Source organism: Eschrichtius robustus, chromosome 5 (assembly GCF_028021215.1).
Source record: "Eschrichtius robustus isolate mEscRob2 chromosome 5, mEscRob2.pri, whole genome shotgun sequence".
Classification (NCBI taxonomy): domain Eukaryota; kingdom Metazoa; phylum Chordata; class Mammalia; order Artiodactyla; family Eschrichtiidae; genus Eschrichtius; species Eschrichtius robustus.
In genome coordinates this window covers 129387477-129415030 of record NC_090828.1, presented here as the reverse complement: position 1 = coordinate 129415030, position 27554 = coordinate 129387477, and the positions used below count along the sequence as shown (strand labels likewise).

The window sequence follows — 27554 nt, the reverse complement described above, 5'->3', positions numbered from 1 at the left end:
ACCTGGGTCCTGGATGGTCTCAGAACTCTCTGAAAATTCTTTCTTCACCTCTAGTCAGTTCTTGGGTCCGTTCTTCAAAGATACGGCCCAAATCTCCACTATACTTTCAAAGTTCCCCAGCTGTCCCCAGCTCCCCTTACTAGTAATAAATGACAGTACATGATCAGGCTTTTCTCAAATATATTTTGTATGCAATGATATACTTTAAATGGTAAGATAAAATAGGTTAGAAAAAACATTTTTCAACATAAAACAATCAGATATCATCACCTGTACTTCTAAAGTCAGTTATTCCCTCCAACTGTACTTCATCCTACCCGTTACCCTCTGCCTGAAACCCCCTCCTATTTTGGCTTCCACATCACTCTCTTGTTTTTCTTCCTACTTCTGACTGTACCCCCTTTATCTCCTTCACCAGCTTCTCTGCCAACAGGCCAGTGTGCCTCAGATCTCTTCCTTTTCACTATAACATGCTGCCTAGGTGACCTCATCCACTCCCACAGCTGCATTTATTAGTGTCATATGCTGATGACTCCCTCATTACACCCAATAACCCAGGCTCAAATATCCCACTGCTTATAGCCATCTTTACCAGAGGCCTCCTACATACTTCAGCCTCAACATATCAAATCAAACTTCTATTCACCTACTTCTCTGCATTCCTTTTTTGGTTGACAGAAATACTATCCACTTAGTTTTCCAAGAAAGAAAAATTAAGTCACCTTTCACATTTCCTCCTCCTTGACCTTTATACCCAAGTCACCAAGTTCAGATGATTTAATCCAAAATGTATCTCAGTGTGTCCCCTCACTCTTCATTTCCAAAGTCATTACATCTCTCTCACCTGGACCCTCCACCTTACATTACATGTATCTATACCTGTGAGAGTCAACCTGGGCTGCACATTAGAATCACCTGGGGAACTTATGAAACTCCTAATGCTCAGAGCACACCTCAGGTCAATGATATTAGAGTCTCTGGGAGTGGGATACAGGCATCACCATATTTTTACAAGACTCCACAGGACTCCAATATGTAGCCAGATTTTAAAATTTTCCAGACATGAGCCCATAGACTGAAAGTGCATACTGAATACTAAGCAAGAAAAATAAAAACAAATTTTAAAACTGAAGAAGTAAAAGTGAAACTAACCTCGAAGATGAAGGGAAAATCATGAAAAAGTTCCTGGAGAGAAAAGACAGATTATCTACAAAGGAAAGAAAATTACACGAATAGCAGACTTGTTGTCTGCAACATTAGATGACAGAAGACAACAAGTTAAAAAAATCTTCAAAGTGGTGGGATTAGGGGGGAAATTGTGAACCTAGAATTCTATGGCCTGCTAAATTGTTCTTCAAGAATGAAACAGACTTTTTCAGACACACAAAGCTAAGACTCTACTATTCACAGACCATCACTGGAAGAACTACCTTACAAAGAATATATGTCATTATGCAGGTAAGTGAGCCGAAAGATTAGAGAAGTATTTAATGATATTGACCAAGTCTAGATTCCACCTAGAAAACAGATGTGTGAAGTAGAGGCCCCACTGAGAGGTTCCAAAGACCTTAATGAAGGTAAAACAGTTCAGTGCAAACAAATGAAGATTATAACAAAAGTATTACCAGGGTTCTTGCTAGCTAATTTTAATTATTTGCCTGTGCTTTCATAGAATTTAATTTTCAGTTTTCAACTACTCAATTTTTAAAACTTTAAATAATAAAAGCCAGAAAGCACTGCCAATATAGCAGTATTAAAAGATGTTTACCACTTTCACTGCAAAAAAAAAGGATGTAATATATTTATACACTTATCAAAATATCAAAACAATTTTATTTTTGTCATAAATATCTTTTCTTGTTTCCTAGGTGATATGCAAATAATTTAAGAACTCAAAGTGATAATCATTCAATTCCTGTAACACTAAACTTAGTTTCCTGCATTATTTCTGAATAAATTCAACCACCCATGTTAATTTTAATAAATTAATCCTCAGTAATATAATTCTAAGATTAACCACAAGGAAGGAAAAAAGACTCTTAACCAAGATGATAATTATATATTTAATACATCTTGCTTTAAACAGCAAATTTCAAAGTAAACACATCATAGACCTTACAACTTATTAAAGATTTATAGTGCTTACAAAGTTGATTCTAAAAATATACCTTATTTGTTCTAAATGAATAACATTATCTGGAAGATAGAATAATAAATTACAGTAGTATGTTTACCACCACTATAGTTAAGATTGTGTACATATATTCAATAGGAAATCCTCTTAGGATTTTCACACTTTCAGCCTTAAAACATAAGAGCAGATTAAAGTTTGGCATACAAGATCTCAGTCTGACAGAAATGGTTTTAAAATCAAAAATGGAAAAATATCTAGTTGACAGATTAAGAGAGCATGAGCACATGCACGCACACGCGCACACACACACACACACACTCTCTCCCTCACTCAATCCTACACACACACACACACTCTCCCTCACTCAATCCTACACACACACACACACTCTCTCTCTCACTCAATCCTACACACACACACACACACACACTCTCTCTCCCTCACTCAATCCTACACACACACACACACCCCTCCAGAGTAAGCAGATTTCACCCTTGTGTATCAGACAACTGCCATCAATTTCAAAAATAAAAACTGGGGGAAAAGGTTAACTAAGACTATGTTTAAATCACACTCAAAAGGCTCTAGTTGTTGGAAAAATATGCACAAAACTGTTACCAGGATCTTTAACATGCACAATATGCCATCCCAATACATTCTTAAACAATACATTCTTGAACTGTTCACTAATGGGCACATGGATACATAAGAAATTATGTGCCCATCCACTCATCGGATGCAATCCACTGACAATCAATCATATGAAGCAGCCCAGCTCAAATGGTTCGCTTTACAGAACCCAACAGATTATAGAACCCAAGACAATTAGAAACTTGATTTTGACCTGTTCGGGAATTCTTACGCGTTCCATGTGCAAAAGCAGTGGAATACTGTACTGCAAATGACAGTTAATATCACTAACACTTTGTGGCACTCCAGAAGGTCATTTTGTATTTGCAAAACATATTTACTCTAGTTAAATTTTTCAGTGGTCCTTACTTTTAATTATATGTATTCTTAAAGATTTAGACTCAAAACAATTTAATGCTGATAAACTCTCCTGCTGGGAGTTTCACCTCCAGTAAAATCTGTTAAAACAAAAAATTACTCTTTGGACTCTCTCCGGTAATGAAGGTATGAAAATGTTCCCTGGAAGTTCTTTTTCATCATATATTAAAACACCCAAAGCTCTCCGAGACAACATTAAAATAGAAACTAACCACACATTAGGGCACCCATAACTCGTACTGCTATATATTAGAAAAATAAAAAGGCACAACAGTAAGCAAAAGAGAATATACCACTTTCCATTTGCTTTTTTTTTTTTTTTTTGGCTTTCCTCATATTTTATTTCAGTAAGTTTATAAATTGTTCAAAGCATTCTTATACTCTGCATGACGATAACTGAATATTTTGGCACATCAACATTGTGATACAATATATGGTATGTCTAAAAAATTAATTTAAAAATTTCATCTATTAATCAACATGTTTTTTAATGTAGTGCATACATATTTTACAGTTATTTAAGTCAAATACATAAAGGTTTGTACTTGATTTACAGATGAAGCAATCACAGATTGCAGTAACATATGTATGTGTGTATATATATGTATATGTGTGTATATATATATATACACACACCAATTAAGGGGAAAACTGCATCCTGGCAATTTTATAGTCCAAGGTTTTGTTGGTATAGCTATCATTTACACGCCCTTTTCATCTTGTTTTTCTGTACAAAAGATATGTTTTTGCCTTCTTCATTCCTGATGAGATTTTTCTGCGATAACTTTACATTCATACTGTAAAAATTAAAAGGTTAAAAGGTTAACAGATTAGTGTTTATTTTGAATAGCAATTTCCATATAAACTAAAAAGGTCTAAACTTAACAGTTTATTAACATATGCCCACTTTATTCCTCAAAGAATCTGAGAGTTATACAACTATTAGGATTAAATGACAATTATGAAAGGAAAAAAGAAATTCGCATTCTAGAACTGAAAGGGGCATAGCCAAAAGCAGGGAAAAAATGATATTTCTACATTACAAGCAAATGATAATAGTATATGATTTAGATCAATCCTAGAATATGAAAGGAAGCAAAATAAATTTCTTTGTGTGCTCACTAAGGCATATTAGCAAAGGAAAGGTCATGAACTTAAGGACAGGACTAATATTGTGAATTCAGATAATATTTTTTCAAATAACTTAAAAATTGAAAGGAAAAAATCTACTATATTAGCAAAAGCTTCTGGTCAAAACAATATTTTGAAAGGACAGCTATAAAAATGTCTACCCATAATTCAAAATAAAGTTAACCAATGGATTTAGGATAATTGGGTGGCTGGACTACCAAAAAGACAACAATGTAAAACATTCAATTCTCTCAGCTGGCTAAGATGGTAAAAGTGACAGCACTTATTCATGAAACTGCTGTGGCATCTGAATGCCAGTCCCTGACCTTTGCCATCTCTGACTGGGCTTATCAACAATGTCCTTTTCCTTCTTAACTAAAATGATCAAACATCTTGATTTGCTGGAGACAGTGCTAATTTATATTTATTGCAGCAACATAGTTATAAGCAGCGCTTCTTCTCACTTTTAAAACTGTCCCTTTTTCATGGAGCAGAAAAGTATAGATTAGTAAAATAAATTAATTAATTAATAAAAATTGGACGATAAATCATATCACCCTATCCGTAACACATTTTAGCTTTTCTATCCAGTGGTTCTTTCCATTTTTAATACACTTGTGATTAAATTCTTCCAAATGACTTACTCTATTGCTGTATGGAGAAAACTTGTCTTACATCTCAATAACAGGAAGGTAAGTAAATAAGCATGAGCTTACCATTGCCAGCTGTCGACCGATGTTTCCCATTGTTATGCCTCCGGCAAAAAATATACACGGTAACCAAGAGCGAACATAGAGAAAATCTGGAGATGTGTATCTAGAATAACAGAAATATTTTTAACAACTCACAAAGGAAGTACAATGACACTTATTAAGATAATTACAATGGAAATAAGTTACTCTGAAGATTAAAGTGGCTAATGCAATTTTAAAATCTCAATTTTGAGATTTTAGGAAACAAGCACCAAAAAGAATACTTACTGATAAACACCGTTATAGACTAGCAGTTGAGTGACCAAAGTTGCCAAGAAAGCAATTCCTATTCCGAGGCCAAAACCACTTCTAGATCTATCAAAAGTCCACCACAGTCCAATGGATAGCGCAGCCAGTGTGAGAGACAACTGTATGTTGTTATCAAAATCCACTTTCTGAGATCAGTGTTAAAGAGTCATCTTAAAATTTGTAACCAAATAATATCACTTGTTCATTTTTCTAAAATAAAAGATGTTAATGTTGAGAAGGGAATAGACTGCATAGTCTAGAGTGCATTCAGGTTTTTAATACAATGTACGAGACTAGGGAGGATTAAAACTATTTCCGATATGTACTAAAGACGAACAGAGGGCACGATACTTCGCTAATAGATCTCACCGACGTGTTAATCTCTCCAAAAAAATGGCACAGTATATACATTGCCGATTATCAGATCAGATCCATTATTTAAGAAATGCTTTCCTTGCAAAAAAAATGTAACTAGAAGCCTCAGAACACAAGTATTGCTAAAGGAACACACTTTTGCTAAAAAGGAAACCGATATTACTTCTCAAACAGGTTTAGAATTACTTGAGAATCATACAGGAACTTGCAAGTAGAGGAGCCGACAGCTATTTAACAGGGTACTACATTCTCTATGTGATTTACTGACAGACACATTTTATAATAATGCAGTTCAGAAACAAGAGTACCAAGGACACACTATCCCTTTCTATTATGTCAACTGTTCTAGTTTTAATTTGTTGAGGATAAAGCCTTGAAGTGAACATTATCTTGCAACCTGCCAAGCTATTTTGGTGCCTGAAACTTTCTGGTATAGGACAGTTTGCTCAAATGATGTTTTATTTCCGTCACCTACTTAAGTACCTATTCACAAATGTACAGCCCTTTTCTACTTCAAAATCTCTGGGCAAAACGAAGCTTTATAAATTCAATTTTCTCATTTCTTTGCTAGAGGATTACACTAAAGGAATTAATTTCAAGTGCCATTAAAAGGGCATTATCTATGTCCCAAAGGCCACATCTTGGCTCTATATACAGCTCCCCAGAGGATACTATATATCTTGCCAAACCGGCCATGTTGCAACTACAGAGAAGAGAGGGGAAGTTCCAAAAATACGTATAAAACCATTTTCCACTTCCTTTAACACCCTGCTGTTTACCACCATTCCCCCCTCCTACCCAACCAGCAGGTATCCTGAATACCCAGACTGCCATTCTTGGTCAGTCCTTGTGTAGGCTTGATTTATCAAGAGACCTATAGTCTATGGTATGCTTTCTGAAAAAGCTTTTATTCTTTAGTGAGTATTATACCTCAAATTCCAAAGAAACACTTGTGCACTCTGATTTCTCTATGCAATAAACATCCTTGTAAAGAGTGGAATTTGACGTTAACTGGGTTCTATCTTTGCTGACTAAATTAACTTTGCTAAGAGTCAAAGCAAAATAAGGAGGCTTCTAGGGTACGGGTAAAACATCAATCTTAAAAATAGTACAATGTGATTTTCTAAAGTCTAAGTAACCTAATATTAAGTCTGTGTTATATATTTTGTAAACATTTTGGATTTTGCTTAAAGGATGAACAGAATAGCTAAGATGGCTATATTTAAGGATTTCATTGAGAGGAAGAAAAGAATGGCCAAAGTAAAGAATTTAAATTAGATATATGTCTGTTTAATTCCAGAAAATGTTATTTAAATTACTCAACTTAAAAATACCTGAACTGTCTAGGATAGGGCTCCTGGGTAGGAGAAGGAATGTTCCTAGACTCGAGTCAGGATCTCCAGGCCTCAGCTCTGGAGCAGCCTTGCAGTACGTATGACTTAGCAAAGTACCAAACCTCTCCAGCTTTCATTTCTCTTATTATCTTTATAAAGAAAATGTAGAACTAGGGGATTTCTAAGTTTTCTTCTAGATATAATATTCTATGAGTCTACCTTTTTAAAGTTCTACTAACCACTAGATTTGTTTGTTATAAAATCCTAATTCTCAAAGATTTCACCAAACTAAACATGTTGGGAAACTCTTTAAGACAAAAGGGTGAAAAACAAAATAATAAGAGCCACTGAGGGACTTCCAAATTCATAGATCTCCAAGAGCCAGTGCAACTAGGAACAGAAAGGTAGATGTGCTTTCAGAATCTAGGACCCTGCTTCTTTCCTTGGTTCCTCTTCTCCAGCTTCTCCAAAACACCTCAATACATGCTGTCAGAGACGCTGGAATCTCCTTGCCCCATGACCCACACTCTCTCCAGCTAAATGCCAGCCCCGAGCCCAGCGCAGAGTTACAGGAGGAAAGCTCTGGCAGCCTGAGTCACACATCTTCTCTTCCCCAAAGAGAAGGCTCCTGCCACCTCCATCCTCTAAGCCATTTCTTCCAGAAAAGGGAAGGCTGAACTAGCATTTCCCAGATCCTCTTCTACAAAGGGAAGTTGGGAGGTCAGCGGGGCGGGAAGTAGGGAGGATGACAGGATAAAATCCTTATGAGGGCAAAAACTTTTGTTCTGGGGGTGGACATTTTTTTCTGGGGGGTAGAAGCAGAGGAGAGGTGGGAAATAGAGGCTACCTTATCCTTCTAGACAGGACACTGTGAAAATACTCATTAATCACTAAATTAAAATATCAAAATCCTCAAAATGATCAAACTTTAAAAATATGTAACTTAGGAAAAAAAGTTCTTTTTGGCCAGTCTAAGTTGGCTATTTCTGCCTCTGCCACTTTTAAGAACATTTCTGTGGTTTGTTGGTGTTGATTAAAACCAATAAATAACAGTCTTTAAAATATATATATACATATATATTCTTCAAATTAAAAACAAAACAGAACAAAAAGCCAACCAGCACCTGAAGCCACCAGATGTCCTTACTGACAAATCTTAAATGAAGAGAGAAAAGAAATTCCTTTGAAAATGTATCTGTTTCAATGCTAGTTACCAAAACTGGATGCAGGTAACTAAGTAACCTAATTTAAGAAAACCATGTAAATTTTTTAAATGTGCAAAGTTCTGAGTGATATCGAAAAATAGGGATTGAAAGGAAAGGCTATACCCCACGCTGCAATTGCACAGGTGCTCCCATGATGCTTCAACAATGCGGCGTGCATTCTTTTTATGACTAAGTGGGCATATCACAATTTGACAACAGTGAAGTTGCGAGGGACTGTTTAACCTTTGGTTTGTCAAAAGCTGCTCTGTTATTACGCATTTCATTACAGCAGGAAGGATACAGCGCTGGCATGATTTATACCAACAAAGACGGCTACACACCGCATTACACTGGACCACTCTCTTTTAAATTTATGTGGTTCTCCTAGATGCCTGTCAATGCAGGGGTATAATAACCCAATCACGGCTGTGGGGAAAAAAAGGGAAAAAATTAAGGCATCTCCAATGGTATACAGGCAAAACTTAAGCTAAGAGTCACAACCATCATAAGCATTTGAAAGATTCTCTAGAAAAGCTTCTCAACTTACGTAACATTAATCGTTGATATTTTAAACTTACCTTCCGAAAGAAAACAAAAGTGAGGATAACACCATCGAAGACAGCATTGTAAATGAGTACAACAGTACTCTTAATTATCAGAGGCAAAACACTACTTCAGCATATGATTCAGAATTTAGCAGATTGGACTAGATGATTCACGCTACTTTTCTACTACTAACATCTCTGAGACTTGGAAAGCATCAAAGCAGCTGGCAGTTAAGCAATGTTCTCTCTAAGCTATGTAACCACGAAGCACGCTATGAAATGTCACAAATCTAAAGAGAACCTCGAAGCGTAAACACGTACAAGCTCATTATATACATCCTATTAGATGGCTGTAGCCGTCCTGCTACACATACAATCCTCGTCCCCCCAGCTTCTTGTCTCAGTCTCTTGTGTCTAGTGCCTTGTCCCGACAACTCCCTTCCAACCTGGCCCTCTGATGAGACTCTAGGTCAGACTGTCAAAGCAGGGAAACTTGCAACAGAAATCTACCTGTGAGACTCATTCTGCAGAGGACAAATGGAGGAAACACGGTCTACAGAATTATATATTTTCAGTTAAAATTTAAATCCACTGTTAAAAGATCAGAAGAAATCTTTTTAGTGTATTTCTGCATTTTGGAAAGAACGTTTTGAATACTAATGGTGCAATTAATTAGTATGAATAACTCAATTTTTAACTTAAATACTTGTCAAACCTCAACATTTTATTCATTCACTGGGAGAAGATTTTAAATGCTAAGTTAGTCATTAAAAAAAAGAGTATTTCATGAACCAAAACATTCTTCAACAAGTTTTAAGGAGAATATACTTCTACAGATTAAATTTAACAGCAAATAGCTGGGCAGCTTTAATTTGCTAATCTTCCCAAAAACAGAATGTTTATGCTGCCATTTGGTAATAAAAACACAACTGTCACATCAGTTGAAAAGTATGTTTAAAATGTCCAGTATTACCTATGATGTATCATGAAATTATTGTACCCAAACCTATGCCTGAGGGGTTAGAAGCCCCTGCCTGGCCTGGTACTGGCTAGCTCTACCTCACAAACAATGCACTCAATCTTAAAGGAAAAACAGAAATCAACTAATATCAAAAAGCAGAGGCTAGCAGACCAGTGGAACAGCATGAAAACCAGACTGCACCGTCACCCTTTCATCTGGAGTGGAGATGTTGCAATGATGCAGACATTTTCTAATCCGCAAAACTGAAAGTGCTCTTCTGATTAGGCTTTTGCTGAGGATAGATGGTTCACAGACCATCAAGACATTAACAGCAAACTTCAGCAACGCAGAGCTCCAACAGCTACCAGTAAATTTTAAAGGTTCAAATTATACTCCTATTTAAAAGGTTCTGCTCTAAAATCCTGTGAGATTAACTGACAGCATTTCCAAATGTCTGCAAAATTAAAGTGGTAACAAGCATGCCTAACGGTGGAAATACATCCAGATGAATATTACCTCTTTTTTGTTCTCAAGGGGTCATGAAACTGGCAGCTCATGTGTCATCCCGCACTCTCTCTCTCTCTCTCTTTCTTCCCTTTGCCTGTTGCTGAGGAAATCAACTAAGATCAGATATTCCAAGTCAATTTTCCTCAGCAGCTGATGCCATAGGTAAAGTATGATCACATAGAGAGTACTGACGTGTGTGCAAAGATATAAATAAGTAAAATAGACTGTATTTTTATGCCTGTGATGTCAGACTCACACATGAGAGACAACTGAGGAGAGAAAGCAAAAACACAAAAAGAAATTTAAACTGCCACACTGCCAACCTTGGGATTTGCCAATAAAAATCAAATCCATCGAGTATGCATGGTTCTTGGACGCTCACTGAGAGGGAGAATTCGAGGGAGCTTGTCACTTCGCATTAAACGTCTTCTTTCTTTCCTTTAAATAAAGGCCTGGCAGAGTCTGAGAGCAACATCTACAGCACAGTGAGGCTGCACTGCTGAGAGCTCAGCAGAAGTGTGTCTGGCCTTCTCGTCCTCTTCCTCCACTTTCTTATTTTAACAAGAGAGACCGTTAAGATCACGCCTGTGTAAAATCATATGCAAACACAGTCCTGCTTAATCAGATGGTTCTCCGATGCAAAAATCACATCTCTTGGGATATATTTCAGTTATTTCCCAGTGACTAGTTGAAGGGTACCAAGACCAAAAACAAGAGAAGTTTGTAAAACGTCAATATTAAGTCATCATTTTTCATGGTCATGTTTTTAATGCAGTGCTGCACTAAAAGAAACAGTTAAATCAAACATTTTTCAAGGAAAGGGGGCTGAAAAAGCACAACCACTGAACGAGATATACTTTCATGGAAAACTATGACAGAATAAGCAATGTGTTCATCCAACAAATACTTAAACCCCCATAATGTGTCTAGTTCTTGGTATTTACTGGGGATTTAAAAAGGGAAAATGAGTAAGACATGACCCCCGTCCCAAAGTGACCACAGAAACAAGTAAGTAGAGTAACGTGTTGGGGCAGCACTGACAGGGCCCGGGGGTCCAGTCTTCTCCTGGTGTGTGCCGAGGGGAAGCAGGGTGCGAGCGTGTCAGGAAAGCTTCACAGAAGAGGTGACCCTTGAGGCAGGAGTGTTCAGCAGGTGAGTGGTCTGGAAAGGGCTTTCTAATCAAAGGAAAGCATTTGAGGAAAAGCACAGACAACAGAAAATACCTGGTATCATCTGGAAACTGGAAACTTTAGGCGGAAAGGGAGTTTCGGGTCCAGAAAGACTCTGAGAAGGATACAAGTTGGCGGGGGCCATATCACAGAGACTTGCCCCACAGTCACTGGGAAAATAACACCATCACACGTGTGCCAGAGAGAGGGCCAATCGTTCTTCCAGCAGTGAGTGTACAACACAGGACAGGAGAGGAGGGACTTGGGGTGCAGGGGGGACAAAATCAGAGGCAGAAAAAGAAAAGACTGAAAATTCCAAGCAGAGCGGTTGAGGGCCTAGACCAAGAAAGAGGCAAGGGAGAGATGTGAAACTTGGAAACCAGACGTGTGCAGTGAGAGACAACGGGAGGATCCTTCTAAGAGTCTCCAGGAACTGGGTGACTGACTGCATGACTCAACAGAAAAGATCTGTTTGCTTCCATTTTTAAATTAGATAGTAATTTCACTCGTGATTTGTTAGTCAACTTCTCTGGATATTTTATCCACACAATCTTTTTTCTCCTACTTATTCTTCAGAGAGATTCCTCTGTAGCTCTCAATCACACTCAAGAGGTTCTTAACTCCAATTCCAATGCACTGCACACGTAAAGAACTTAACCAACTTGAAACACCAAACATTATTAAACTAAAAATAGAGAACCAGGAAAAGGAAAATGGGATCAAAAGGAGTTTATCAGAGTTCTCTACTAGTTGTCCCTCCAGAAGCACCACTAGCAAATTTTCCAGCACTGGGTTTACATGTAGAAAGTAGTGATTCTGGAGACCCTCCAGAAGGTAGCTGCTCAGTCTATGAATATTAATTGGACAGGAAAATCAAAGGACAATTATCAGCTTTTCTGATTTAAGATGATAAGAGCTTTGAAAATGCACACCAACACATATACACAAAAACATATACATACCATATACACACGCAAACTGTACACACTGTTTCTTACAGCATTTACTTTTTTTCCTTAATATTTTCCCTAAAATTGGAGGGGGGCAGCGATTATGCAAGAGTCCATTTTCCATCTTTGGCAACTTCCACAAACCTGGTATCCTCACCCCCACCTACTAAACACCATGACCTACCCAACATCAACAGCAGCGTTAACTGGAATCTCAATTCCCCAAGGCCTCTCTCCTTTCATTTGCTGGGCACGTCATAGAATGCACTGCTTTCAGAAGAAACACTTAAGCAAGAATGCAAATCCTCCACATGAAATGATATGAGGTTAGGTTTGTAAGTGTGACAAGCCTAGTGGCTGGGAGAAGGTAGGAAAGTAGGGACAAAGTGACTAAAATGTAGCATTAACATTACAAGTTTTCCTTCCTAAATGTGAGTTTGTGGCAAAAGTGCCCATATCACAGGCAGAGATGTAACCCTGTTCCTCTCCATAATGGAGGTAGAAATGAAACCTCAGCCAAGTTCTCCTGCCCTAGCCCAGAATGTGTAGCACAGGCCAGTGTACTCCATCCAAACCTGGCACTTGGTCTGGAAGGTTCAAAAGAGATACCCAATAGAGGGAAGGATGAGGGGCTCCCTCTGCCACCTTCCCCAGCATGTGATGTTTCACCTAGCCACACCATTCCTTGGCTCTGGAACCCTGGACTCATTGATATCCTCTCCTTATCTGTTTCCTCATCCCCCCAAAATAGGCACAATGCAAACATCTCACTCCCAACGTTGCCCTACAGATCCCTGGGGTTAAGGGATATGCCCAGAACATTAGTAGACATTCAATAAGCAATAATTTCCCTCCCTTGACCTTCCTTTTGTCTATTCTGAAAAGACATGTTCTTCCAAGTCCGGAAAAGCTTCTATTAGCAGCAAGACTGCAGCTCTACCATACGAGAAACTAAAGAAGTAGAAAAAGTCATTGGGAAACTTTTTTTCTTCTGAACTTAAATGAAAGAAAGGAAAACACCTGAGGACTGGTAGACACAACAGAGAATAATAAAACATAATTTACAGTTTGTCTGTTTGGACTATGTTGCCTGTTCTCTCAGAGAATAACAACAGCTCTGGGGAAACTAGGAATCATCACCTTTACAAGTTCTCTTTTAATGTGAATATTGTAATAGTGAGACATCAATATATAAACCATGCTGAAACCTTACCACGAAAATGCCCTTCAATCCATGCAATGGGATTATGTAATTGTCAAATAAGTTTCACAAGGTCATTTTAAAATGTCTCACACCTAACTCCTCACTGTTGGCCCTCTAGCTCTAGGACGGAAGTCAAGGAGGATCTACGCTATATTGCAAGGTAGTTATGTATATTAGGTGTGAGACACCAAATGGACATTCATAAAAGCACTTTTCTCTCTCAATCAGAATTATTTTCTACCACATCATTATGGCTTCCTTCTATTACTTTATTATATAAAATAGTATCAATCTATTGGTCTCATTAGAAAAAGCTGAAGAGCTATCCATTATGGAAGCTCATCATCAATACAGCATTCTGAAATGCTCCACTCTATCCAATACACACTGTCCACCGAAAAAAAGATCTAAATAGGATAATAATGATTTTAAGCAAAGAGAATCTACCTTACTGATCTCTTTAAGAATCTATTATTCTGAATGTATATCTAAAAACAAGATACCAAGAAAAAAAGCATATGCAAAAATCTAAAAAATAACAACATGAAGCTTTAAACTTGAATAAAACTATAGTCAACCTTTGAACAGCATGAGGGTTAGGGGCACCAACCCTCCATACAATCAAAAATCTGAGAATAACTTTACAGTCAGCCCTCTGTATCCACAGTTCCACATCCACAGATTCAACCAAGATCGGACTGCGTAGTACGTATTTATTGAAAAACATCCACACATAAATTCCAACTTATGTTGTTCAAGGGTCGACTGTCTCCATCTTTCAAGTTTTTATCTACTTCAAAAAACATACATGTCAAAACCTTAAAACCAAACAGTGATGATGATCATCAAAATAACTTAACATAAGTTTATATGAGATGGATTGACGGAAGAACAAAATTAAGAGGTTAAAAGCCTCATCTCTAAGAGAATCAAGATTGTTTTTAGGATTGAATTTTTAAAAGTCATATGGGTCAGTCAGATAGAAATCAGACACAAAAGAGTACGAACTCTATGATTCCATTTATATCACATTCTAGAACAGGCAAAAATAATCCAGTGACAGCCTGAGGCTGGGGGTAGGCTGCAAAAGGGCACAGGAGAATTTAGGGGGTGATAGAAATGTTCTATACTTAGATTGTGGTGGTAGTTACATGACTTGTATGTATTTGTCTAAACTCATCAAACTGTTCATTTAAAACAGGTCTATTGCACTCTATTTAAATTACACCTCAATAAAGCTGATTTTTTAAAAGTATTGCCCAGACAATATTGACACTCATTTACCCTAATTCCTTTCTAAGCGTTACAGACATGGCCTTCACGTACCTGAAGCTGTGCCACAGCACGGTGGTACCCACCATGCTGAAGAAAAGATGCTTGCAATCACATCAGGTGGAAAAAGCGTCACATTTCTCTGAATCTGAAGTAAATTTAACACTAATGCAAGAAATACTCCAATAAAAAACAGCACTACTCCTCGAATCATCAAGTTCACACTTCGGCTAGTGACAGATGAGATATAGGGACCACACTTTTTGGGCCCAGGTGACTGTGTCTCTCCTTCCGCCATGGTTTCATAAGTTCAGTAAGTCAGCAAAAAAATTTTAAAAAGAGGAAGAAGAAATGGCTTCTCAGCTGAAAAGCCAACTGCCTGAACCAAAGCAGATTGGCGTTTCAACAATATTGCATCTCGTCCTAAAATAGGACCTACCAGAAATCCTGCAAAAGATAAGAAAAAAGAAATCAATGTGTCTAATAAATGACTATACAATTTTCCTGATTTCAATACTAATTCATTTTAAAGGCCAAATAATGAATTGACAAGCTTATATATTTAGTTAGTTACTTACTAAATAAGAAGACATTTAAAAAGCATTTTTATATGAATGATGTAATAAAAAATAAAGTGCTAAATCTATATTTACTAGGACAGAATTAGTGACCTAAGAGACTAAAAGGTTAGAATAATAGTAAAAACAGCTAGCCCCACATCAGTGAAAAAAGCAGGATGGGTTATCTGAGACACTTCTACTAGAAACTGGAAGATCAAAATCCAGGTTTCTGTTTCTTCTACCCAAATCTCCAAGCCCAAGTAACTGATGGGCTTGGAGATTTAGGTAGAAATTCTTACGCTTTACAGAAAATAAATAAATTTATACTTCACAGAAAATCAACATATTCTGATTGAAAATGTTATATTGTTCTCAATAAAATGTGACTTGCTCGTGAGGACAATCTCCATAGGGGAATAAAATGACCTCTTTTGATGTTTAATGCTGATATATGTGAATTTCTGCACAAAAGTATCTTACAAAGAAACAGACCACCACCCACTCACTCACACATACACCAAGCACAGAAACCAGACCTGACCCGCTGTCACCAGGGCCCGAGTTGTGTCCCACCCCTGCCTTGACCCAGTCTGCCCTTGTTGCAATCATGGGGAGCTACTGTGAGAAAGCTGCAGTAGGAAGCAGAAGAAAGCGAGCTAAGAAAATAAAGAATAACCTCTTGGCTAGATTCTAAGAAGTTTGATCCACATGGCTCCTGATCCCTAAAACCTAGAACTTTGCAAGTACCATCACTCTAGGTATTCACTCACCCCTCTAAACCAAAGTGAACTTTCCTTTGTATATGTTTAAGACAAATAACATTTGAGGCTATCTATGAGCTGTCCTTTTAACTCTCACAATAACCCTAACAGGTAAGTGCAATTATGTCCATTTTACAGGTGAGGTATAAAAGCAAAGAAAGGTTAAGTCACTCAACCAAGTTCCCAGCCTTAGTAAGAGGGCAAGCTGGGATTCAAATCCATGCAGTCTGGCTGGCTCCAAAGCCCTCATTCATACCATTATGTTCAGCCTCCCAAATTGTTACATGTTGCCCTAAATTCTTTTTCTATGAATACTTTTTTTTTAAGTGGGAAAGTATTATAAAGACTATTTTCATAACTTACGATTATCCCACCTAACAACATTTCTTGGGATATTTCCTTTGAACGTCTAAGTATTTTATTTAAGCCTTTACTATGGCACTTCTAATAGCTACCTTATGTGATGATATGCATAGTTGCTTTACGGATTATAAAATGTCTATGTAGGTCTTATTCACTATCAAGTTTTCGCTGTGCCTATGTACCCAGAAAGGTACGTGCCTAGCTCATAGTGGGAGCGCTACATATTCATATTTGTTTCATTAAATTAGGTTAACTCTTTTTGAATCAAACTATATTGGGTTAAGCAGGCCTTTTTTTTTTTTTTTAACATCTTTATTGGCGTATAATTGCTTTACGATGCTGTGTTAGTTTCTGCTTTATAAGAAAGTGAATCAGCTATACATATACATATATCCCCATATCTCCTCCCTCCCACCCTCCCTATCCCACCCCTCTAGGTGGTCACAAAGCACCGAGCTGATCTCCCTGTGCTATGCAGCTTCTTCCTACTAGCTATCTATTTTACATTTGGTAGTGTACATATGTCCATGCCACTCTCTCACTTCGTCCCAGCTTACCCTTCCCCCTCCCCACGTCCTCAAGTCCATTCCCTACATCTGCATCTTTATTCCTGTCCTACCCATAGGTTCTTCAGAAAGTTTATTTATTTTTTTTTAGATTCCATATATATGTGTTACCCTATGGTATTTTATTGTTCTCGTTCTGACTTACTTCACTCTGTATGACAGACTCCAGGTCCATCCACCTCACTACAAATAACTCAATTTCGCTTCTTTTTATGGCTGAGTAATATTCCATTGTATATATGTGCCACACCTTCTTTATCCATTCATCTGTTCACGGACACTTAGGTTGCTTCCATGGCCTGGCTACTGTAAATAGAGCTGCAATGAACATTTTGGTACATGACTCTTTTTGAATTATGGTTTTCTCAGGGTATATGCCCAGTAGTGGGATTGCTGGGTCACATGGTAGTTCTATTTTTAGTTTTTTAAGGAACCTCCATACTGTTCTCCATAGTGGCTGTATCAATTTACATTCCCACCAACAGTGCAAGAGGGTTCCCTTTTCTCCACACCCTCTCCAGCATTTATTGTTTGTAGATTTTTTGATGATGGCCATTCTGACTGGTGTGAGGTGATACCTCATTTTAGTTTTGATTTGCATTTCTCTAATGATTAATGACGCTGAGCATCCTTTCATGTGTTTGTTGGCGATCTGTATATCTTCTTGGGAGAAATGTCTATTTAGGTCTTCTGCCCATTTTTGGATTGGGTTGTTTGTTTTTTTGATATTGAGCTGCATGAGCTCTTTATAAATGTTGGAGATTAATCCTTTGTCAGCTGCTTCATTTGCAAATATCTTCTCTCATTCTGAGGGTGGTCTTTTCGTCTCGTTTATGGTTTCCTTTGCTGTGCAAAAGCTTTTAAGTTTCATTAGGTCCCATTTGTTTCTTTTTGTTTTTATTTTCATTTCTCTAGGAGGTGGGTCAAAAAGAATCTTGCTGTGATTTACCTCATAGAGTGTTCTGCCTATGTTTTCTTCTAAGAGTATTATAGTGGCTGGCCTTACATTTAGGTCTTTAATCCATCTGGAGTTTATTTTTGTATATGGTGTTAGGGAGTGTTCTAATTTCATTCTTTTACATGTAGCTGTCCAGTTTTCCCAGCACCACTTCTTGAAGAGCCTGTCTTTTCTCCATTGTATATTCTTGCCTCCTTTATCAAAAATAAGGTGACCATATGTGTGTGGGTTTATCTCTGGGCTTTCTATACTGTTCCATTGATCTGTATTTCTGTTTTTGTGCCAGAACCATACTGTACTGATTACTGTAGCTTTGTATTATAGTCTGAAGTCCAGGAGCTTGATTCCTCCAGCTCCGTTCTTCTTTCTCAAGATTGCTTTGGCTACTCAGGGTCTTTTGTGTTTCCATACAAATTGTGAAATTTGTTCTAGTTCTGTGAAAAATGCCACTGGTAGTTTGATAAGGATTGCACTGAATCTGCAGATTGCTTTGGGTAGTATAGTCATTTTCACAATGTTGACTCTTCCAATCCAAGAACATGGTATATCTATCCATCTGTTTCTAACAACTTTAATTTCTTTCAGCAGTGTCTTATAGTTTTCTGCATGCAGGTCTTGGTCTCCTTAGGTCGGTTTATTCCTAGGTATTTTATTCTTTTTGTTGCAATGGTAAATGGGAGTGTTTCCTTAATTTCTCTTCAGATTTTTCATCATTAGTGTATAGGAAAGCAAGAGATTTCTGTGCATTAATTTTGTATCCTGCTACTCTACCAAATTCATTGATTAGCTCTAGTGGTTTTCTGGTAGCATCTTTAGGATTCTCTATGTAGAGTATCATGTTATCTGCAGTGACAGCTTTACTTCTTCTTTTCCAAGTTGGATTCCTTTTATTTCTTTTTCTTCTCTGATGGCTTTGGCTAAAACTTCCAAAACTATGTTCAATAATAGTGGTGAGAGTGGACAACCTTCACTTGTTCCTGATCTTAGAGGAAATGGTTTCAATTTTTCACCATTGAGAATGATGTTGGCTGTGGATCTGTCATATATGGCCTTTATTATGTTGAGGTAAGCTCCCTCTATGCCTATTTGATCTGATATGAGTATTGCTACTCCAGCTTTCTTTTGATTTCCATTTGCATGGAATATCTTTTTCCGTCCCCTCACTTTCAGTCTGTATGTGTCCCTAGGTCTGAAGTGGGTGTCTTGTAGACAGCCTATGCATGCGTCTTGTTTTTGTATCCATTCCGCCAGTCTATGTCTTTTGGTTGCAGTATTTAATCCATTTACATTTAAGGTGGTTATCGATATGTATTTTCCTATTACCATTTTCTTAATTGTTTGAGTTTGTTATTGTAGGTCTTTTCCTTCCCTTGTGTTTCCTGCCTAGAGAAGTTCCTTTAGCATTTGTTGTACAGCTGGTTTGGTGGTGCTGAATTCTCTTAGCTTTTGCTTGCCTGTAAAGGTTTTAATTTCTCCCTCAAATCTGAATGAGATCCTTGCTGGGTAGGGTAATCTTGGTTGTAGTTTATTCCCTTTCATCACTTTAAATATGTCCTGCCACTCCCTCAGGCTTGCAGAGTTTCTGCTGAAAGATCAGCTGTTAACCTTATGGAGATTCCCTTGTACGTTATTTTTTGCTTTTCCCTTGCTGCTTTTAATATTTCTTCTTTGTATTTAATTTTTGATAGTTTGATTAATATGTGTCTTGGTGTGTTTCCCCTTGGATTTATCCTGTATGGGACTCTCTGAGCTTCCTGGACTTGAGTATTTCCTTTCCCATATTAGGGAAATTTTCAACTATAATCTCTTCAAGTACTTTCTCAGTCCCTTTCTGTTTCTCTTCTTCTTCTGGAACCCCTATAACTCAAATGTTGGTGCATTTAATGTTGTCCCAGAGGTCTCTGAGACTCTCCTCAATTCTTTTCATTCTTTTTTCTTTATTCTACTCTGTGGTAGTTATTTCCACTATTTTACCTTCGAGGTCACTTATCCGTTCTTCTGCCTAAGAACTTAACCGTTCTTCTGCCTAATAACTTCTAGCCAAAGTTATTCTGCTATTGATTCCTTCTAGAGAATATTTAATTTCATTTATTGTGTTGTTCATCATTGTTTGTTTGTTCTTTAGTTCTTCTAGGTCCTTGTTAAATGTTTCTTGTATTTTCTCCATTCTATTTCCAAGATTTTGGATCATCTTTACTATCATTACTCTGAATTCTTTTACAGTTAGACTGCCTATTTCCTCTTCATTTGTTTGGTCTGGTGGGTTTTTACCTTGCTCCTTCATCTGCTGCGTATTCCTCTGTCTTCTCATTTTGCTTAACTTACTGTGTTTGGGGTCTCCTTTTCGCAGGCTGCAGGTTCATAGTTCCTGTTGTTTTTGGTGTCTGCCCCCAGTGGGTAAGGTTGGTTCAGTGGGTTGTGTAGGCTTCTGGGTGGAGGGGATTGGTATCTGTGGTCTGGTGGATGAGGCTGGATCTTGTCTTTCTGGTGGGCAGGACCGCATCCAGTGGTGTGTTTTGGGGTGTCTGTTACCTTATTATGATTTTTGGCAGCCTCTCTGCTAATGGGTGGAGTTGTGTTCCTCTCTTGCTAGTTGCTTGGCATAGGGTGTCCAGCCCTATAGCTTGTTGGTCGTTGAGTGGAACTGGGTCTTAGCATTGAGATGGAGATATTTGGGAGAGCTTTCGCTGTTTGATATCATGTAGAGCCAGGAGGTCCCTGGTGGACCAATGTCCTGAACTCGGCTCTCCCACCTCAGAGGCACAGGCCTGACACCCGGCCGGAGCACCAAGACCCTGTCAGCCACACGGCTCAGAAGAAAAGGGAGAAAAATAGAAAGAAAAAATAATGATAAAATAAAATAAAATAAAGTTATTAAAATAAAAAAAAATTTTAATTATTAAAAATAAAAAAATTTAAAAGAAAAAAAAAAAGAAAGAAGAGAGCAACCAAACCAAAAAAACTACCAATGATAACAAGTGCTCAAAACTATCCAAAAAAAAAAAAAAAAAACCCAGACAGACAGAACCCTAGGACAAATGGTAAAAGCAAAGCTATACAGACAAAATCACACAATGAAGCATACACATACACACTCACAAAAAGAGAAACAGGAAAAAAATATACATATATCTATATGTAAAAAAAAAAAAAATGGAAGATAGCAATCAAATCAATAAACAAATCTACCAATGACAATAAACTCTAAATACTAAACAAGATAAACATAAAACCAGAAACAAATTAGATGCAGAAAGCAAACCCCAAGCCTACAGTTGATCCCAAAGTCCACCACCTCAATTTTGGGATGATTCCTTGTCTATTCAGGTATTCCAGAGATGCAGGGTACATCAGGTTGATTGCGGAGATTAAATCCGCTGCTCCTGAGGCTGCTGTGAGAGATTTCCCTTTCTTTTCTTTGTTCGCTCAGCTCCTGGGGTTCAGCTTTGGATTTGACCCCTCCTCTGCATGTAGGTCTCCTGAGGGCATCTGTTCTTCACTCAGACAGGATGGGGTTAAAATAGCAGCTGATTAGGGGGCTCTGGCTCACTCAGGGTGGGAAGCAGAGAGGGGTACAGAATGCAGGGCGAGCCTGCGGCGGCAGAGGCCAACATGACATTGCAACAGTCTGAGGTGCGCCGTGCGTTCTCCCAGGGAAGTTGTCGCTGGATCACGGGACCCTGGCAGTGGCGGGCTGCACCGGCTCCCGGGAGGGGCGGTGTGGAGAGTGACCTGTGCTCGCACACAGGCTTCTTGGTGGCAGCAGCAGCAGCCTTAGCATTTCATGCCCGTCTCTGGGGTCTGCTCTGACAGCCACGGCTCGTGTCTGTCTCTGGAGCTCGTTTAGGCGGTGCTCTGAATCCTCTCTCCTCGCGCACCCTGAAACAATGGTCTCTTGCCTCTTAGGTAGGTCTAGACTTTTCCCCGGACTCCCTCCCGGCTAGCTGTGCACACTAGTCCCCTTCAGGCTGTGTTCACGCAGCCAACCCCAGTCCTTCCCCTGGGATCTGACCTCCAAAACCCGAGCCTCAGCTCCCAGCCCCCGCCTGCCTCAGCGGGTGAGCAGACAAGCCTCTCGGGCTGGTGAGTGCTGGTCAGCACCGATCCTCTGTGTGGGAGTCTCTCCGCTTTGCCCTCCACACCCCTGTTGCTGCGCTCTCCTCCGTGGCTCCGAAGCTCTCCCCCATCGTCCACCTTCCATCTCCACCCACGAAGGGGCTTCCTAGCGTGTGGAAACCTTTCCTCCTTCACAGCTCCCTCCCAGAGGTGCAGGTCCTGTCCCTATTCCTTTGTCTCTGTATTTTCTTTTTTCTTTTGCCCTACCCAGGTACATGGGGAGTTTCTTGCCTTTTGGGAAGTCTGAGGTCTTCTGCCAGCGTTCAGTAGGTGTTCTGTAGGAGTTGTTCCACATGTAGATGTATTTCTGATGTATTTGTGGGGAGGAAGGTGATCGCCACGTCTTACTCCTCTGCCATCTTGAACGTCTCTCCTAAGCAGGGCTTTTGGAAGGTAAACCTAATCTAGCACCTAATCATCTTTAAAATATATGTCCTCTAAGCTTCCAAGTTTCAAACTACCTTATAAATGAATTTTGGGAACAAAACCCATGTGTAAACCGGAGGGAGGGGTGGGGGTGTTGAGTTTAGAAATAATCAGTATGAAAATGAGAACATCTGTAAGCACTAGTAACTTTCACAGCCTATCAGTTCCACGTGATAAACAGAGACAGTAGACTTTTTTACTGTGCCTCTACCACACTCTAAGCTCTGTGCCCAACACCCAAGGGGGGAATTTTACCCTCAAGCTCACAAACCTACTTACTCTAGCATCACTGAGCTCTATAGCTTAGCAGCCTTGAGGAAACAGTATATATTATAGCTGATTCATAGGGAAATATATTCTAAACACCTACTGAAAATCCTAGAAAACATCTCCCCCTGACCTGGTCTTGCAGACTATTCCTTGCTGTGGTATGCAGCATGTCAGCATGTCATGTGTTCTATAGTGTTCAGTAGCTACAGAATTCATCATCATCATTCTCATCATAATACAGCACCCATTTATGGAGGGCCTACTCCATGCCAGGCATATAGTAACTCTAATCTTCAAAATAATGCTAAAGGTAGGTATTATCATCCACATTTTACAAATGAAGATATAAAGTCAAAGAGACTTAGCAACTTGCCTATGGTCACATGACATGCAGTATTAGCACTGGAATTGTACCTTACATGTGACTGATGCCAAAACCCATCCTCTTTCCTGTAAACCTTGAGTCCCATTCCAGCCCAACTCCTTAAGACTTCTTTTTTGGCATCCCCTATAGAAGGGATTTGGTTACTGAAAAGATGGATAGACACTGGAAAACAATCTTAACTGTAAATATTCTCAAGGTACTAATGTCAGTTAGTGTCCAAGCAGAAAGACCATAACAATAAATGTACAAACACCTTGAAATTTTCTTTAAAAGTACTAGCTCCAGGAGTAAAAAGATGTATTAAAGAAAAAAATCATATGGCCAACTTACATACAGTATTAGACCACGAGTCGACTCCTCATTTCCCAAACTTCAGTAGACACAGCAATACCCCCCGCTTTCTGCTATTAAAACAGCTACTAGAGGACAAAGAGTAAATATACATTTTAAGTAACCCAAATTGCTCTAGTATATCTAGTAAATTGTTTCTGTCTGTGAATTTTTCCAAAAGGGAATTTTATGTTGAATAATATTTTTAAAAGAACAAAACAGCTTCAGTTTTAAAAAGCTATTCTGGTGTGGTAGGTCCCATCTCACATCACTCACCAGTGTTTGTCAAAGGGCACTGGCATTTTGGGCAGGGCAATTTCTTGTTGTTTGGAAATGCCCTAAGCATTGCAAAACATTTAGCAGCCCTGGCTCGTGCCCACTAAATGCCAGTGCACGCCCCCTCCCCGCTCTGAGATAACCAAACATGGCCTTACGTTTCCAAATTCCCACAGAGAGGCAATGTTCTCCCACTGAGAGATACTGATTGCTAGACTCTTTCCGCATTCTATTTCCAGGCTGCTAGAGACTTTCTACAATGTTTATTTATGTAATTCTGCCCCAGCTGTTTACTCAACCTTTCCTCAAAGTGCTTGTTTATAGTTTCCTACTTCACCCCAAAAGTTGTCTTTAAAAATAACACAACACTTGTTTCATGTTTATTTGAATAAGATTTTTTAAGCTATTTTTTAAGTCCAAAAAGCTAAATTTGTGACTACATAATAATACAATACTATATAATTACTAGAGATAAAAATAAAAGTTAAAATGTTTTAGAATCACAGTATCCTAAAATGTAAGAAATGGAAGGGAATTGGGAGTTCATCTCTTCCAGGGGGTATGTGAGTCTGATGTAAAACAAAACCAAAAAAGTTGTGGATATGTGCATTTTTCTGGTTAGGGAGTTGGACATTTTTATATCAAGTACTCAAAAAGTTCATGATCCAAAAGAAGTTAAGAACCAGTGATCTGTTTCCTGGCAAAGCAAATGAGACCCAAAGTGGTTAAGTGAAGTGACAAGATCAAGAATGTATACTACTGGGTCTTGCTACGACAAACATGTAAAGTGAACTCCTAGAAATGGCCAGACTGACTCATCAAAGGGGTAAAAAATTCCACAAGACCATTCACCGCCTACTATGCAACAACTAAGCTCCTAAATAAAGCATGTTGTTTATAATAGTCACACATTAGGGGAGTAGGTTATTTTAAAGTGAAAGCTCTTGGAATAAGTATCCCTAATTTGTTTGTTTTAAAGTTTGGCTTTCTGATTATGTATTGATAATATCTTCCTAGAGCATATCTATACCTTAAAATGTTACTGTTACACCAGCAATAAATTTGATTCTCAAAATTTTTTTAAAAACCTATATTTGAAAAATTTAGATTACCCAAGAAATAATTTTCTTATCAGGGAAGAAGTCTCTGGTATAAAGATACCATTTAAAAGACAATATCTCAATAGATCCTCAACAATAATCCTAGTAAGTAGGCAGGTGTTTTTAATACTTAATCTTTTTATTTTACAAAATAAAATAGATTAAGTAACTTTCTGAGATTATAAAACTGTTGCCAGGTAGTACCAGGACTAACCCCAAGCACTCTGACTCCATGTCCAGAGTATTTCCCATTTCACAGTTGCCTTTTCTACAAACACCATACAGAAATAATTGACATGTCACAAAAGAAACAGTTTTTAAAGCCATGTTGAGAAACTACCGTTAATACCAAAATAATACTTTTTCTTTTTTCAAAAACTGACAAAGAAGAAACTTCTACAGAACATGAAAAATTCTACCTTGAGCCCTGACCTACAATTTCTATACAGTACGTTACTGAACAAAAAAGAAAAATAGTTCAAATAGTTTGGATAGATAATAACAAATCATCAAAACTGGAAAAACATTATTTCCAGTCTCTGGAAATGGATTATTATAATAATCAATGGATTATTATTACCTTTAGGTAAATAAAATAAGTGATTCTCAGCTTTGTGGATGAAAATCAAAGTTTACATTTGCCACTGAAACAACTTCCAGGCAACAGGCATTTGAAAACAAGCATACAAACAAAATCTCCTTAAGAACCGATGAAGTACCAATTGTATTTTAACAATTGCAACACCCCCAAAACCATACAAGATTATTTGTCTTCAAAGGAAGAGCAGTCACAGAAGTATGTTTACTCCCTCAGATTACCTGTCTCTTCAGGTGCTTAGGTCAGAAAGGCTACTAAATAATAAAATTAAATTACTACCTCACATCTTTTTTATCCTATGCTCTTGTAATTAGAATGGCATTCTCAAAATAGAATAAGCATTACAGTTAGGAAAAACACACTTAAATCAATGAAACTCTCCTTAAATAAAAGCACACAAATGTGAATCATAGGCTATGGACGCTAAAAACTTCTAGGAAGAAAAACATGTTTGCCTTGAAGACCCTGCAACTCATCTTTCCTGTCAACATTAAAACCCAAACACAGAAACCATTAAGCAAGCAACATTTGCATCCCATTATTGCTTTTAAATGACAAATCTCAGTCCCTAAAAAGGTTACTCCATCGTTTGAGAATAATTTTCTGATAACAATGAAAACAAGCTCTGTCTTTAAATTACTAAATTGCATTTTATCCTTTCCTTTTCAGCCCACCACACGTAAAAGCAACAGTTGTCAGTTTAAAAAGAATCAACCTCTTTCCCAAATAAATGTACATGATTCACAGCTTCGTCACTTTATATCAAATATGTACTGAGAACTATAACAAAACACACTACTCAACGTCATGTCCAGAGAAAGAATAAAAGGAGGAAACAAGAAGAGTACGTGGCTATTCTCTGGGGGGGGGGGGGGGGGGGGGCCTATTAGTGGGGGCATCCCTTCATTCATTTTTCACTCAATGGTTCCCTATCAGGGCCAAACCCCAAAGTTGGAAGACACAACCTAGCCTCTGCCAGACTGCCTTCATTCCTCCTGCACCCAAGACAGGAGCTTGTCTTCCCCCGCAATCCTCAGCTCCATTGCAATAGTGATCCCGGCCGGTCTCAGTGCCCCAGCTGTCAAGACTAGTCATTCCTTCTTGAAGCATTTTCTCAGTAATCCTACAAAATAGTCAGCTCTCCCTGGTATATTTTCCTAGACTATCTAGCTAACGCCATACTTCACTAACTTGTTGCCAATGCTAACTGGACATGGGTCACTATCACTTAAGTTTTACCACCCTTCCCCTCGTCCCCCATCATACCCACACTGCTTTCCTCTACCAGATTGCCAAACCCCACTGACCAACCCTAAAATCCCAGAAACTATCACCAACCGACTTCTAGGTCCTGAAAAGAGTTATCTTTGTCTTTACCACACACCTACTCCAGAGGTTTCCAATTCCAATCCAAAATGCCGAAGCCCCACTCCTCAACCCAATATCAACACACCTTTTGGCGGATTCTAAGCATTCTACAATACCTACCTTTTCGGATCCTTCCCCCTCCCAAGCCTGAGTCTGGTCTCCCTGGCTACGAGCCTGCCGAGTCCTGACAGCTCTATGCTTGACAGCCCGCCGACCTCCACCCCATCAGATCTCCGGGGTCGCCCTTCCCGCCGTCCTCCAGCCTTCTTTCCGCTCGGACACTCTTCCACTGTCCGGGGAGCCTCGGCCTCTCCTAGACCCTCTCCCCGACCCAGGTGTCCCCTTCCGGATCTCGCCGACCCTTCTCCAGGTTAAGCGGAGCCCCTCGCCCTTCAGGCCCCATCTGTGGTCCTGGCTCCTCGCACTTGCCAGCAGGGTTCCCAGGCCGCAAAAACGCAAGCGGTTCCTCTTCCCGAGGGCCACCACCTTCCTCAGGCCCCTTCCCTCAGCACCAAGTCCCCCGCGCTTCCCCGGGGAAGCCCAACTCACCCCCGCCTCCGCCATCTTCTGGGACCGGCCCCCACCTCCGTCGCCGCTTCCTCCTCCCCTCCCACAACTCCGCCCGAGCTCCACTGCGCCTGTGCGGCCGACGCGGACACGCTCGGACGATCGGGGCAGAAC

The 27554-nt window shown here is 38.9% G+C and overlaps 1 protein-coding gene across 3 annotated transcripts; it reads right to left on the bottom strand.

Annotated features, from left to right (window-relative positions):
• Positions 1-2174: 2174 nt before the first annotated feature.
• On the bottom strand, positions 2175-27474 carry INSIG2 (insulin induced gene 2). Of its 3 annotated transcripts, XM_068545262.1 has the most exons (7): positions 27423-27472; positions 23532-23620; positions 14851-15243; positions 8490-8614; positions 5254-5420; positions 4990-5089; positions 2175-3939 (listed from the first exon to the last, which is right to left on the bottom strand). In XM_068545262.1, exons 3-7 carry the CDS (start codon positions 15092-15094, stop codon positions 3898-3900), a joined length of 678 nt encoding a protein of 225 aa, XP_068401363.1. In that variant the 5' UTR covers positions 15095-15243; positions 23532-23620; positions 27423-27472; the 3' UTR covers positions 2175-3897. The 3 variants fall into 3 exon arrangements, with proteins under 3 accessions (XP_068401363.1, XP_068401364.1, XP_068401365.1); XM_068545263.1 differs by lacking the exon at positions 23532-23620 and having other exon boundaries at positions 27423-27473; XM_068545264.1 differs by lacking the exons at positions 14851-15243; positions 23532-23620 and having other exon boundaries at positions 27423-27474.
• Positions 27475-27554: the final 80 nt, after the last annotated feature.

Bases quoted from the DNA above. Each gene is read 5' to 3' on its own strand.
- INSIG2 (XM_068545263.1), bottom strand. From the start codon at position 15,094: ATGGCGGAAGGAGAGACACAGTCACCTGGGCCCAAAAAGTGTGGTCCC. The intron at 5,421-8,489 runs GTATCCTTCCTG...CACTGATCTCAG, and splicing joins GTATAAATCATGCCAGCGCT to AAAGTGGATTTTGATAACAA. The intron at 5,090-5,253 runs GTAAGTATTCTT...CTGTTATTCTAG, and splicing joins GTCTATAACGGTGTTTATCA to ATACACATCTCCAGATTTTC.